Below are 12,929 nucleotides of genomic sequence, written 5' to 3'. Positions count from 1 at the left end.
AGTATGATCATTATCATATATTGTGGTAAATATGATTATACTCGATATAAGGATGCTAAGGATGATCGACGAGTCCTTTAATGTAATAATCATCTCCTCGTATGCCAGATGAAATGTATTTGTCTTAAGCTATCATCTATCGAGAAGTGTATAAATAAAGATCAGATTACTAAATCCATATGAAAATGTCACTAAACCCTTAATACAAATTTACTAAATAAGAGATGAAATCTTCTCATAAATAAAAAATAACATATCATTCTGTCAAATTGAAAGCTTCAATTTCATGAGATTACTAATGTACACGGTCATGCAAACATTACTCTTTATTAAATTTCATCATTTAACTTTTTGTATATTACATCACATATATATTTGAAAAAAATGAAAATTATGTATTTTTATGCCATATCATTGATGTAATTGGATGGACAATTGTCATTATTATGCACATTGGGCTCCTCCTCTGTCACAACGAAAAGGTTCGCACGACATATGTACATAAAAATACCCTTCATATCTACAAATAAAATAAATCATGTTTCATTTATTACTTTTTTTTAAAAGGAAGGAATAAATGCAATTTTATGTAAATTCAAATAGCAAGTTTTTTTTTTATTAAATTAATATTTATAAAATTTTAAAATAATTTAAATATTTTCTTTAAATTAAAGAAATAATTTTATTTAAATTTAAAACATTCCTTTTTATATAATAAATTAATTTTCTTAAAACAATTGTAATGACAACGACAATTCTCTTTTTTTTGTAAATGCATTCATGTGACCGTCCTGAGAATAGGGGATTTTAAAAAATAAAATATTATTGAAATATAATTATTTAAAAACAAATATAAAAATACAGAACTTTTCAACACTTCTTTTATTTTTGTACTAAACTCGTTATTTTTTCTACTCTTTTTTCTTAAGAAAATGAATTTCCTTTTAACTTTAAAACTTTTTATATTGAATTCTTCTTTTGAACTTAATTTTTTTTTATTACTCATATTTAAAAAAAAAAAAGTTTACATTTTCTACATTAAACTTGTTTTTTTACATTAAATTCACCCATTTCAAAAAAGGAGTTCAATGTAAAAGTAAACTCAATTTTATTCAAAATTCAAAGATATCATAAATTTAGAATTATTTTTTATATTATGAATTTTTTAAAAATACACTGCTCCATAAAACCCATATGGGGTAGTAGTTAAGGTATATTAGGTTTAGATGGATGGGCACACCATACATTAAGTGAATTGGGTATCTGCTTCAAGCGCATAAATAGGATGAGAATGAAGGCAGTTGAAGTGAGCGAGGGCATTCATAAATTTTCCTTAGAAGAGAGAAACAAAAAGTAAAAACAATTCATAAAGTTCGGACTGGTGTAATAAAAATTTCCACAAAAAGCCCTTCCCTATTCATAAGCTTTCAACTTCATCGTAAGGTTGGTTTCAAGTTGGCATCTAAGTAACTCATTTATTTCCTTCCTATAAAAGCTGGTATTGTGAACAGGCTGTAAAGACTATACAATTCAAACCATTTGCTTGGAGGGAAAAAAATCATCAATACCCTATGAATGATTCCAAACCCAAAAATCCACCACTGAAAATTGCCTTGAGAAAATTACACACAAAAATTTCCTAAAGGTTGGCAGATTTCAATTAACATTCCATGACTGCAGCAGAGTCATTAATGTGCCTTTCATGGATTCACCAACTGAAAGCCCAACACAAGAAGCAATAGTCCTTTTAGCAGTGCTGTGTTATTCCAGCTATAAGCATTCAATACTGCACAAAGAAGAAAACAATAGGGCAGAAACAATGTTTTCTGAGGGCTGACAGTAATGTAAATAACGAAACAATGCAAATTCCTACAAAAAGCTTCAAACCCATTATTTATTCTACAAAGTTATAGAGCCTTACTAAAAGAAAGGATTACCCACTTCAGCTTTAATAGTAATTTCTATTAGTTCTACACAAAACCCAAATGATTATTTGACTTCTGTCCTGCTTAGAGCTCTTATTTCCTTATGTTCCACACTGCCACTAGAGTAACTCTTTACAAGGAAGAAGAGGAACTCAGTAGGTCCAGTCTTGAGGCAAGGCAAGCTCAGGAGGAAGCTGGCGGATGCACTCCTCTTGTTTCCCCCCACCAATGCCATTCATGGTTGGTTTCCTCGGTAAACTGACTTGCATCCCATGCCAATTGTTCATGCCTGCCAATGTTTCATCCTTAGATTAAGATAAATGAAAACAAAATATCGCAAATTATCCTTAAAATTGTTCATTTTCATATTCTGGACCAGGCAACCATAGACAAGGAATAATGATATCAACAAAAGAGATGTGGAATAAGAGAAGAAGAAATCCATATAGATTGCTAAAGACATTTTGTTTGTCAATTAGATTCACTGACTTCTTTATCAGACTTGTAATGAAAGGCGACAAAGTTTTATTAGATATATTTCAGTCCATTGGTTTGTTAAGCATTATAATAAGCTGCATTGGCACCACACCATGGGCAGCAGGCTCATATTGATAGATGGACAAAACAATTTCAACAGAAATGCCAGACCCAATAAACTATTAAACTATAACCGAAATAAATGACAAAATTCAAGAAAAACAGGAGGTTATGAACATAGTAACTGTCAAGCATCTGAATTGAGCAGTTGCAAATTAGTGCTTTCTTTGACTGAGATTTGAAAAACTACAAAAGAAAAAACTGAAAGAAGACTGGAACCAACAACAGTTCACCACAATAAATGCCTCCTAAAGTCTGAAAGTAATTTTCTTTTTGATAAAAAAAAAGGAAAAGAAAAATGGTTCCAGATTCCCAACGAAGCAAAACCCAGATAAAGAATTTGAAGCTGGTTCTATGTTTTGAAGACAAAGGCGACAAGCAAAAGCAATAAAATATGGGGAACTAAAATAAACAAAAGACATAATAGCAGACCTAAAGCGGAAAACGCAGATATCCACACCAAATATATCAAAAGTGCCCAAAGAAAGAAAAACGGTAACAACTCACCTTGTTTCTTTCTAGAGTCATCAGTGGCGGTGGGGTTTGGAGAAGTGGTGGTTGTGGATGAAATACGGGGAAGAAACACACCTGTCCCTCCATAGTTTCTCACAAAACCAAAACCACCACCACCACCACCACCACCACCCAACCCAGACCCGCTTCTCTGAAACGGCAAAGACCGGTTCTGAAAGCGGTTTTGGTGCCTCTGCAGAGCCAAAGTCCTTGTTTGCAGAAAGCTATCGACCTGTGTATTAAAGCTGAAAAAGTGAAAAGCTTTGAAATGACTCAACACAAACGGTCCTTTTCGCAGTTTTTCCCCTTTTTTTTACCTGGGGTTGAGGCGGTTTCACATTGCGGTACTCGTACAACGGCCTACCACCGTCCCAGCAGCTCCGGAGTCGGCAGTCACACCCACAAGGACTGTCACACACACAAGGGCTGTCACCAATTCCAGTTACTGCAACAGTGGTGCTACAACCGGGACGGCCATACGGCCCATACCTAATCATCGGTCTCAACCGCTGCAAACCCACAAATCAAAGCATCAACGTGAATGCAAATCCTCTGAAGCTTAGTTAAATAGAGAACACAAGGGACAGAGAGTAACCTCCAAGTTTGGTGCCAAGTTTAGAGGATGTTTAGGATGGGTCTGGGGCGGCTGAAGCAAAGTGAAAGCAGCAAACTGCCGAGCGATGTCGCTCATGTAAGCGAACTCAGAAGGCAAGTGGTGGGTCCCAAATTTAGAAGGAACTTCCTCTGGGAAAATATCAGAAGGAAGCCATAGTTCTCCATCATCTAAATTTGGAGGAAACTCCGCCATTTTTAAAAAGCATAAAACAAAGGATTGGAACCCTAGCAAAACCCAACTTCGAGAGAAGACAAAAGAAGATGAGAGAAGAGAGGGAATTTCAAGGGTTTGAAACCAAAATGTTCATCTGGGGAACGGAGGGAGGCTAAAGAGAGAGAACCGAGAGAGAGCGCTCAGCTTTCAAAATGACGTTACGATTTTCTCTCTCCAGAAATAAGAGAGGGAATACGCGCTACGGCAATCTCTTTCATCTTCGCTAGAGAGAAAGAAAGAGTACTGCACTCACGTGACCACTCCCCCTCTGCGATTTCCTCGGCGCTCTACAATCTCCACTAACTCGCCCGTTTTGCCGTTTTGGCTCTTCAAAAACCCCCAGCAAAACCCCCCTCTCCTTTCTGTCTTATTTCCATGCCTTCTGCACGCTCTCGAGTAGGAAATAGCCCCCACTCGCCAATCTTGGCTTGAAACCTGCTTTCTTATGGTCGTTGATATGCACGTGATGTACAGTCGACTGGCATAGACCCTTGGTTGGTAGAAGATGCGGTTCAACAGTTGTCAACTTGCTTTTTAATTCAAAAACCCAACCAATAGCGTACTTTGTTTTCTGAAAATGTAATGCGAACATATTATTATTATTATTATTATTCCAAAAATTTTATACTAAAAATAAAAATAAGAAAAAATTCTGATTTCATTTCTAATAATTACTGATTACTTATAATATTAAAATCAGGATTTTCATTACTAACGTAAAGAGGTCTCAAAAAAGTAATTTTGAAATCGTATTTATAAATAATTTTTAATTATTTATATAACAATGTCTTGTAAAGAAATCCTTAAAAATAACTATTTTTAATTCAAAATTTTGTTAAAGGTGTTTTTTTATTTTTTATTATAAAAAATAGAAACCTATTTTTAATAACACTTCCCAAACTAAAATGTTAGTATTTGTTTTAAGATTTTCAACGTCAAAAACACTTTATAACGTTTTAGTGGGAAAAATATTAACACGTGTTTTTTAGCATAATATATATATTTGTAAGATAAAAATATATACCTAAACCAATTTTACTATACACGATTGATATTAAAATACTTTTTGGAAAATAATAAGAAAAATATGGTAAAATAAATTTATATCTATAATTTTGAAAAAGAAAATGATTTTTTATTTTATTATTATTATTATTTTGGTGTTGAATGTTAAGATGAATATGGAATTAAAATTTATATTGTTGGAGAATGTGTTGGCTTCAAAACGGTAGTGAGAAAAGAAACAAAATAGTTAAAAAAACATGATTTTTTGTGGTTTAATTATAAAAAATATAAACATATAAAATTAAATTTAGTTAAAACTTTACGCATATTACAATATTTTATTTTTAAATATAATGAAAAAAATAAGTGAAATTAGTTTGAAGTAATATATAAAAATAATTTATTAAATTTAAATTTATTTATTTATTATCTTTTTTTTTTTTTCCCTACTATTTGTTTTCCTTCAAAAATTTAAAAAAAACAAACATAGCCTTAAGATCTTTGGATAACTTTATTTTATCATAAAACATAACCTAATAAAAATATAAATTTAAAGTTAATAAAATATTTTTATATAAAATTTTAATCTTATTTCACTTATTTTTCTCATTGGACTAAATAATTAAAATATATAAACTTAGAACTAATTTTAATTATATTTTATTTTTTTTGTGGTTTTTGTAATAAAATTGATAAAAGTATTTTTTTTTCTTGATGTTTTTTGCTACCAAAACATAGCCTTAATGGTTTGCACAAGGAAGGGGAAATGAGAGGATAAGAAATTGAGAAAAAAATAATAATAATAATTGGAAGGTAGTTTTTATAAGTTACCATTAAATGTTTATTTTTTTATTAATATTAGAATACTATTGATTGTTAAATGTTAGATCTATTTATTTTTACATGTTAAAATATTTATAAACATAATTATTATATTTGTTTTTATTTTAATTTTAAAAATAATAATTAAAAAAATAGTAATTTAACATTATTTCAAATATTTCAAGATATCATAATTTATTATTATGATAAATTTTGATAATGATTAATATGTAATTTGTAGGAAATTGGTAATTGGATAATCATTATGATTTCTAAATATGTTTAGTTGCTAAAAAATATAAGAAATTTTTCTAAGATGAGTATAAATTATGTTTCGGAGTTCTATTTTTTTTTTAATTTTTTTAAATCTTCATTAATTTTCAGTGCTGTTAATGTTAATCACTATCCCTCGATCCTTGTATCCTTTTTGAAAAAGGTCAAAATCATATTTTACTGCGAACTCTTTTAAGTCAGTTTTCAAGGCAATTAGTAATTACCATTAAGTAGACTGCATATCAAATCCTTATCATCATTAAGACCTAAAGAAGAGCCTGTACACATAATAATAACCACATGCATATGTTATTTTCACACATATAGTAACAATTTACATCTTAACAACTCTATTTATTAGTCTTAAGTTATCTTCTGACAAACTCCTCCCATCCGTGGCCATTATTTCATCTGTGATAGAGAATGCGCCATGTGCCTCCCTCAGAAAAATTCACATGACACCCAAAAACTACAAGAATACAATTAATCTTCACAAAAAATATCAAAAATTGAAAATTCTAATGTGCCAATAATATAATTCCCAACCAACACCAATAATTTCCAATTAGTCATCCATGACAAGGCCCCTCTCCTACAAATAACAAGAACAACAACCACCACCACCACCACCATCCAATATAAAATATGACCAAAACTATAAAAAAATACAACATTTCCATTAAAATACAAGTAAAAATGGTAAGCCATGAACCCAGAAAAGAAAAGAGACGATGACAATTCATTCATATACCAAATTTCCAATCAAAACGCCAATGGGAATTAAATTCCTGTAGGGCCTAATCCCAAAGTAGTGTTACGATCCTGAAAATGGAATGGGGTGGAAAACAATTCCAAGTGGTGTGTCTCACCATTTCAAGCAATGAAGCAGAGCTTCTCACTCTCTCAAGAATCCAAAGAAAAAAAGAAAAATACAGAAAAAGATCTGTCAACTTGGACCCTTTCCCAAAGGGCGTTTTTCCATACACGTATATCAACACTTGTATAATTTCCTAGTCCTAGTATCTTCTGTAATCTATGTGGTATCGCGTGTGGTATACCTTCCTTATCGTATGCCACATCGCACCACCATCACCACCCCCCAACACTATTGTTTCCTGTTCCTAAGCAGAAAGCCTAAATCGGAAGTCTCCTTGGGTTCAATTCAAATCATCATCATCATCATCATCATCAAAATAACAAAATAAAATAAAATAAAAACGTGGACCTTCAAACCCTAATTGGAACGTTTGACAGGCCTCGCAATTGGTCCGGCCGGTGATCGGAACCCTACAGTGACGGCGTCGTACACGCACCAGTGGAAGGGAACCGGTTTTCCCATCGTCATCGCCTTCACACACTCCTCGCACACTATCACATCTCTTCCGATTCGATTATTCGTCACCGGGAAGTCATAGTTCTCATTCGGTATCGAATGCAAATTGGTAGAGCGCAAATACTTCTCTCGTTGAATCTGCAAATTCTGGAGACGATTATTATAATTTAGAAACTGCGATCCCACGAACAGGTCGTCCGAAGGCATAATCTGATCGTAATACGGCGAAACGAAGCCTGAAAATGTTTGATCGGTTGTCTCTTGGTTTCGCCGGAGAAGATGCAGTTTCTGAGGCGGCGCTACTGTATTCCGCGTCGTGAAGTTCTCTTCTTCTTCTTCCACTTCGTTAAGAAGTCTTGATTTTCGCCTTCTTTCTCTCCTTGATCGCTTCAAGACCACAAGAAAGAAGCAATCCTTCTCGCGAAGAATTGCAGAGAAACTCACCTTACCGGTAATAGGAATTCTCCGACGTGTTTCCATGGATGATCGCGATTTCCTCTGACAGTCAAGGAAGATGGAGATCTGGTGTGGAGAGATTCCAATTTTCTGGCTCAGAATTGATTGGAAATTCTTAAACTCCATCGACGGAAACACAACGACGTCTCCGATGTTGATTTCCCGTTCCCCATCGAAGAAGACGACCGGAAAAGAGACCCCGGCGTTGATCTCCATCATCTTACCTGCAGACCACGGCGAATCCCGTCGGCTGAAAACATTAACAAGGAAATATTGCAACAGAAAGGGTTTTATAAAAGGCGCGAGGCGTGGTGGGGTTTTAGACCTGAAATAGTAATTAAATTAAGGCGGTGGGGGTATTTACGGAACATGAATCTGATTTTTATGGTATAAACCAGATGACGAAAGAAGCTTCAAAGGCTCCTACTCTCATTAGTTGCTTGCTTCCCAAGTCATCCACTCATCGAGCAGTGGCGTCTAGTTCGCTATTTTATCGTCACATATTAATTTTTTGTGACGATATTGCCCTTCCCATCTGAATCGATTCACATTCATGCCACTCAGTCTCGCAGTGCTTGGGGATCCCTTTCATCGTCCTTCATGGAAGTTCCTCTGGAAGGTTGTAGAAGAAACGAGGAGTTTGTCTCATTTGCTCGTCCAGAAAGGTAGCGCGCTCTCTCTTTATATATATAGAAATACTGATTTCGAGAGGAGAGGGGGAGAGAAGAGGGGATGATTTCTATCAAATTATCACTATTTTTGCTAAATTTCAACATAAATTATGAAAGGAAAGCAATTGCGTGTTGTGGTGAAATTACTAAAAGCGAACAACATTGAACTGAAATGATGGAAATGGTGGGATGAGGTTGGTTTCTCCAAAGTGGCCTGAGAACTTACACGTGTCTCCATGAGTCGACGAGGTTTGGCACAAGGGACATGAATGCCAAAATTTGGCATACCAAGTTTAGCTGGGAGTTACAACACAACTACCTTGTATGATATGCAGACACCATCGTATGAATCATAAATAGATGTATTACAAAAGTTAGTGATCAGATGGATAGCAAATTGGCATTCCTGTCCCTCCAATCTTTTCAAAGCTTAGACCAAAAGAAATAAGGGGGAGCCCTTGTTCTATTATATTTATTCACACAATTATATTTTAGTTGCATAGTTTTGAGATGCAAGAACCAGAGGTTGATTTTTTTTTTCTTTGGTCCTTTGATGGGTGAGACATAAGCATCACCAACTTCTTAATCTTAAGTTTGTTTTTAGAAGGAAAATATGGAAAAAATTTTGGGTTGTTGATTTCTACACTCTTATTTATCATAAACAATTGAAATTTAAAGCAATACTTTGATCTTAAACCTGTGTTGACCGGGTTATTTTTTTTGGGAACAAATGCATTTCCTTGCATGAAATACTAGGAGTCAAATTTAACAATGAAAGGCTACCATTCAAAATTTAACAATCTCATAAAGGGTGCCTCGTTGGTTGTGCTCCTTGGGTCGTTTTCATGAATCTAATACAGCATTTTTTTTAATTTTTTTTTCAGTTACATACAAATGGCTTCATGAGATGAATCTGATACAGGGATGTGCTGGTAAGGTGAACATCCGAGGCTTGCACCAGTCTCAGGATTGTGAGAAGAAATGGAAGTTCTTTCAGTAGAAATTCTTGCAGAGGTTTGTATATTTAGATTTGTTTGTCCTCTACTTCTTATTTTTCGGATGACAGATTAGCTACTTTGTAGTAGTTTGCTTTACTCTGATATGGCAAACAAGTGCATATGTCATTTCAGAAAAAAAAATTACAGTTTATTATTTCATAGAATCTTCTAAATTGCATTGGGAATTTGTATTAAGCTTCTATTCTATTCCTCAGTCCTGTTTCTTTTTCATTTTCTTTGTTCTCAATTTCCAGTCCAGTTAATCTTTTGGTGTCCTGATCATATTGGTAATATTTTGAGTATCCCCTTCTTCAGGAGAATACAATTATGACTAATGAATTTATATTACCAAAATCTATTAGTTGCAAATTTTGCTCTCATTAAATAATTTAAAAAACCTGATTAAGGATGAAACTGATATTGCTCTCTCTTGTATTCACTCCAATGCAAGGAATTCAGAATTCAATGGTTCACTTGAATGATTGCGCCGACCAAGCTTTTCAGACCCTAAGGGGTTGCCATTGATGTGAAAATTGTTTAGTTTTCTTGACATTTGGGATTACTACTAATAACACCTGGAAATTGTTGTCTAGTAGGAACAAATGCAGGACCCAAATGTTATCTTAGAATAAATAACACCCATAATCATTTGTTTTTCATCACTCAAATCATGTTCCAGCTCACATACTTGATCTGTTGATATGGCCTTGGTTTCAAGCATGTAGGCATGGCAGTTCATATTTCTGCTATATGTCTACTTGATTTCTTAGTTTTGGTTTGTTATTTTTCACTCGCCTTTCTCACTAGCTTTTAATCATACAAACCTGTTTGTATTCAGGTTCAAATTTGTCACTAAAGAAGTTAGTTTCAGGGCAACGGGTGACTGCTGGTTAATGTAAAACAAGACTTGGCAAATTTCTGGATTTGTTTGAGGTGAACCATGCACACAGGCACATTATTGGCTGGACTATGCTTTCCTGAAAGCAAACAAATTGATCATCAAATGAGAGGTTTTAGGTTGGGAAGGCCAATCCTGGAAGTGGTACACCACCAGCTTACCTAAGAATAAGTGAGCCATGAATGTTTGGTGGGCCCAATTTGCTTGGCTGGGATCCTGGGGGATAGCGGTGTAACACACGATTAAGTGAGCTCCACCATCATATGCATATGGACCTGGTTGAGCGAGGCCTGTAAAGATAAATGCCCTTTACTTGCAGAAGCATATAAAACGAAAAGCATGGACCATGATGCAAATTAATGAAGACATTTTAGTCATTTTCATTTAAGGGATGATTATGGCAAATGTCAAATGAACTTGTGGGTCTCACCTAATGCGAATTTCAGTGCATACCATCATGAAGAGGACACCTACCTGCATGCATTTGTACATTTATGATTTTTTTTGGATGACTTAATCAGATGGTAAAATATTAAAATTCATTTTGAGTTTTTCTTAGCAAATTAATTGAATACTCCGATATTTCATTGTCTGATCCTACCATTCCTTAATTTCTCTCAAGCAGGCTGTAAATTTAACTTTCTCAAATGGAAACTAGTCCGGATCTCTTGATCAAGCGTGAGGGCAAATCACTTCGACCGCAAAAAAATATGGAAGTTTGTATTTAGACATATTATCAAAATAACCTCTACGGCACCGTTTTGGATATCTTGATGATATGACGTTTGGGTAAAATGGATTAAATGCATAATGGCCCATAGGGACTTTGGTGTTGCAGTTGAAAAGATACTTGGGCCACGGTCAAACCTCCTGGAAATTAAATCCATCAATAATTTTTCTGACAAGCACACGTTGTGTAAGAAGAGTGCTTGCCGAAGTTTACCATCACAAATGATAGGCGCTTTAAAAATATTATCGGGTATTGGGCTGTAGAAGAATCAGGCAATTCAGGTATCATCCATCCCTCATCTTATTTTGCTTAATGAGGTAATGAGAATCTGTAAATATGAACTTAAAGGGTCAATACATAAAATCTCACTCACCCAACCTCGGCAATAATAGTCCTTGATCCCATACTACAATCAACTTTCTAATATAACTAGTCTTGAAAACAAATGGTTTTCAATCAACAGATTTTCGGATGATAAATTGTTCTTTTGACTTTCAACAACAAAGAACATCACTGAATAATTAGAAGACCAAATATTGCTCAATTGTTGGTGCGTTTTATTAATATTCACTCGGAGAGGTAAATTTGTGTAATACGTCTACTCCATTGAATCATTTTAACTTATGAGTCAACTCCCAAAATTGTGTGCATTCAACCTCATGCCATCTTATCAGTTTGGGGCAATTCCAAAATTTTCTACAAAATCTCATCAACTATAAGTATATATCTTATAACTCAACTATATGATGAAGTGCGTAGGCAATTGCCATGCAGAAGAAAAGGAGAGGAAAAAAACCAAGGAAAAGGCCAAGAAAGGGGGATGATTACCTTATCTACGGCTCAAAATTGCACTCACTTTTGACTCTGAAGAATACAAGCATGTGATTGAAGACCACTAGGTATAATTCTGGCATGACTCGGATAAGTTGAATCAGAGTGAATTCACCTTGTCATCTTGAGATTATGGTGACATATACTAGTTGATTTAACAACACATCCCAATTCCACATCTTGCCAACAACATATCCGATTCTCCATGTTCTCTCCATTCTTGTAAAATACAAAGCTGAAAGAAGGCACAAGAAAAATGAGAGAAAATTAGTCACACTTCTGTTACAAAACATTGTATTAAATACTCGATGAGATGTTTCAATGGGCATTCTCCTGTATAGGTTCAAGTTATTGCGTATCATTAGAAGCATCAGACAATAAAACTTATATGCTGAAAAAACCCAGAAAGCAACCCCAAACACCAATGGAATCTCACTAGGAATCACCCAACAGAATCCAACATGGAACCCAGGCTCTGGGAGAGCCAATGGATTTAGTAGAAGAAAGACTACCGCTATCCAAGGAGCACATGGCCCCTTTTAAGATAAAAGAGTCAGAAGAGACAGCTGCATAAAGTAAAGGGATCATTTTTTTCCATAACAGATCAAAACCACCACAAAGGATATAGCAACTAATTTTCTCCTATACCTAAAACCCTTTCATTTTATTTTATTTTAATTTCATTTTTTTTATCAGAAATAAAAACAGTTTCATTACTATAGCAGCCTTACGTCACTCCATAGTTTTCTTTGACAGGCGAAGAGATCATTAATTAAAGAGCCAAACAAAATTCAGATCACTTTCTAGTTATACCTATTAGAAAAATATCACTTTTAGTTGACATAGAATATATTATTTTATCAATCTGTTTTGAACAAAACAGTTTCATGTACATTGCACAAGCCAATGACTAGTTTGAATTATAGACTCCTTTGCCCATACTGTACAGTAGCGTCAGGATATCTTAGACCATAAAATTGGAATGCCCTTTAGAGTCAAAGAAGCAAGATTGTAATTGATCATCCCCCCTCCCTGGATCATGAACTTT

General features: G+C 34.3%; 3 protein-coding genes across 4 annotated transcripts in view; all 3 read right to left on the bottom strand.

The window, feature by feature from the left end:
* Window positions 1-1,866: 1,866 nt before the first annotated feature.
* Window positions 1,867-4,275, bottom strand: LOC100263174 (uncharacterized). The gene is made up of 4 exons (XM_002280500.5): window positions 3,631-4,275; window positions 3,353-3,544; window positions 3,030-3,267; window positions 1,867-2,214 (listed from the first exon to the last, which is right to left on the bottom strand). The coding sequence occupies exons 1-4, from the start codon at window positions 3,841-3,843 to the stop codon at window positions 2,078-2,080; spliced, it is 780 nt and encodes a 259-aa protein (XP_002280536.1). The 5' UTR covers window positions 3,844-4,275; the 3' UTR covers window positions 1,867-2,077.
* Window positions 4,276-6,679: 2,404 nt separating this feature from the next.
* On the bottom strand, window positions 6,680-8,500 carry LOC100854478 (uncharacterized). Its single transcript, XM_003632608.4, has one exon. The coding sequence runs from the start codon at window positions 7,970-7,972 to the stop codon at window positions 7,199-7,201; it is 774 nt and encodes a 257-aa protein (XP_003632656.1). The 5' UTR covers window positions 7,973-8,500; the 3' UTR covers window positions 6,680-7,198.
* A 3,086-nt stretch (window positions 8,501-11,586) lies between these two features.
* The window catches only part of LOC100242503 (uncharacterized), a 30,167-nt gene continuing 28,824 nt past the window's right edge, over window positions 11,587-12,929 (bottom strand). For both annotated transcript variants that reach the window (XM_002274903.5, XM_010655850.3), the window contains exon 20: window positions 11,587-12,116. The gene's annotated coding sequence lies outside the window, so the exon portion shown is untranslated. The remainder of the gene's footprint in view (window positions 12,117-12,929) is intronic.

This window comes from Vitis vinifera, chromosome 8 (assembly GCF_030704535.1).
Source record: "Vitis vinifera cultivar Pinot Noir 40024 chromosome 8, ASM3070453v1".
In the NCBI taxonomy this organism is placed as follows: domain Eukaryota; kingdom Viridiplantae; phylum Streptophyta; class Magnoliopsida; order Vitales; family Vitaceae; genus Vitis; species Vitis vinifera.
The sequence above is the reverse complement of the archived record's forward strand: the minus strand, read 5'-3'. Positions and strand labels throughout refer to the sequence as shown.

What these genes read in the sequence shown, in the direction of transcription:
- LOC100263174 (XM_002280500.5), bottom strand. Translation starts at nt 3,843, where the DNA reads ATGGCGGAGTTTCCTCCAAATTTAGATGATGGAGAACTATGGCTTCCT. An exon ending in TGAAACCGCCTCAACCCCAG is followed by an intron (nt 3,268 to 3,352) that starts GTAAAAAAAAGG and finishes TTTAATACACAG; the next exon opens with GTCGATAGCTTTCTGCAAAC. An exon ending in TGACTCTAGAAAGAAACAAG is followed by an intron (nt 2,215 to 3,029) that starts GTGAGTTGTTAC and finishes AAACATTGGCAG; the next exon opens with GCATGAACAATTGGCATGGG.
- LOC100854478 (XM_003632608.4), bottom strand. Translation starts at nt 7,972, where the DNA reads ATGATGGAGATCAACGCCGGGGTCTCTTTTCCGGTCGTCTTCTTCGAT.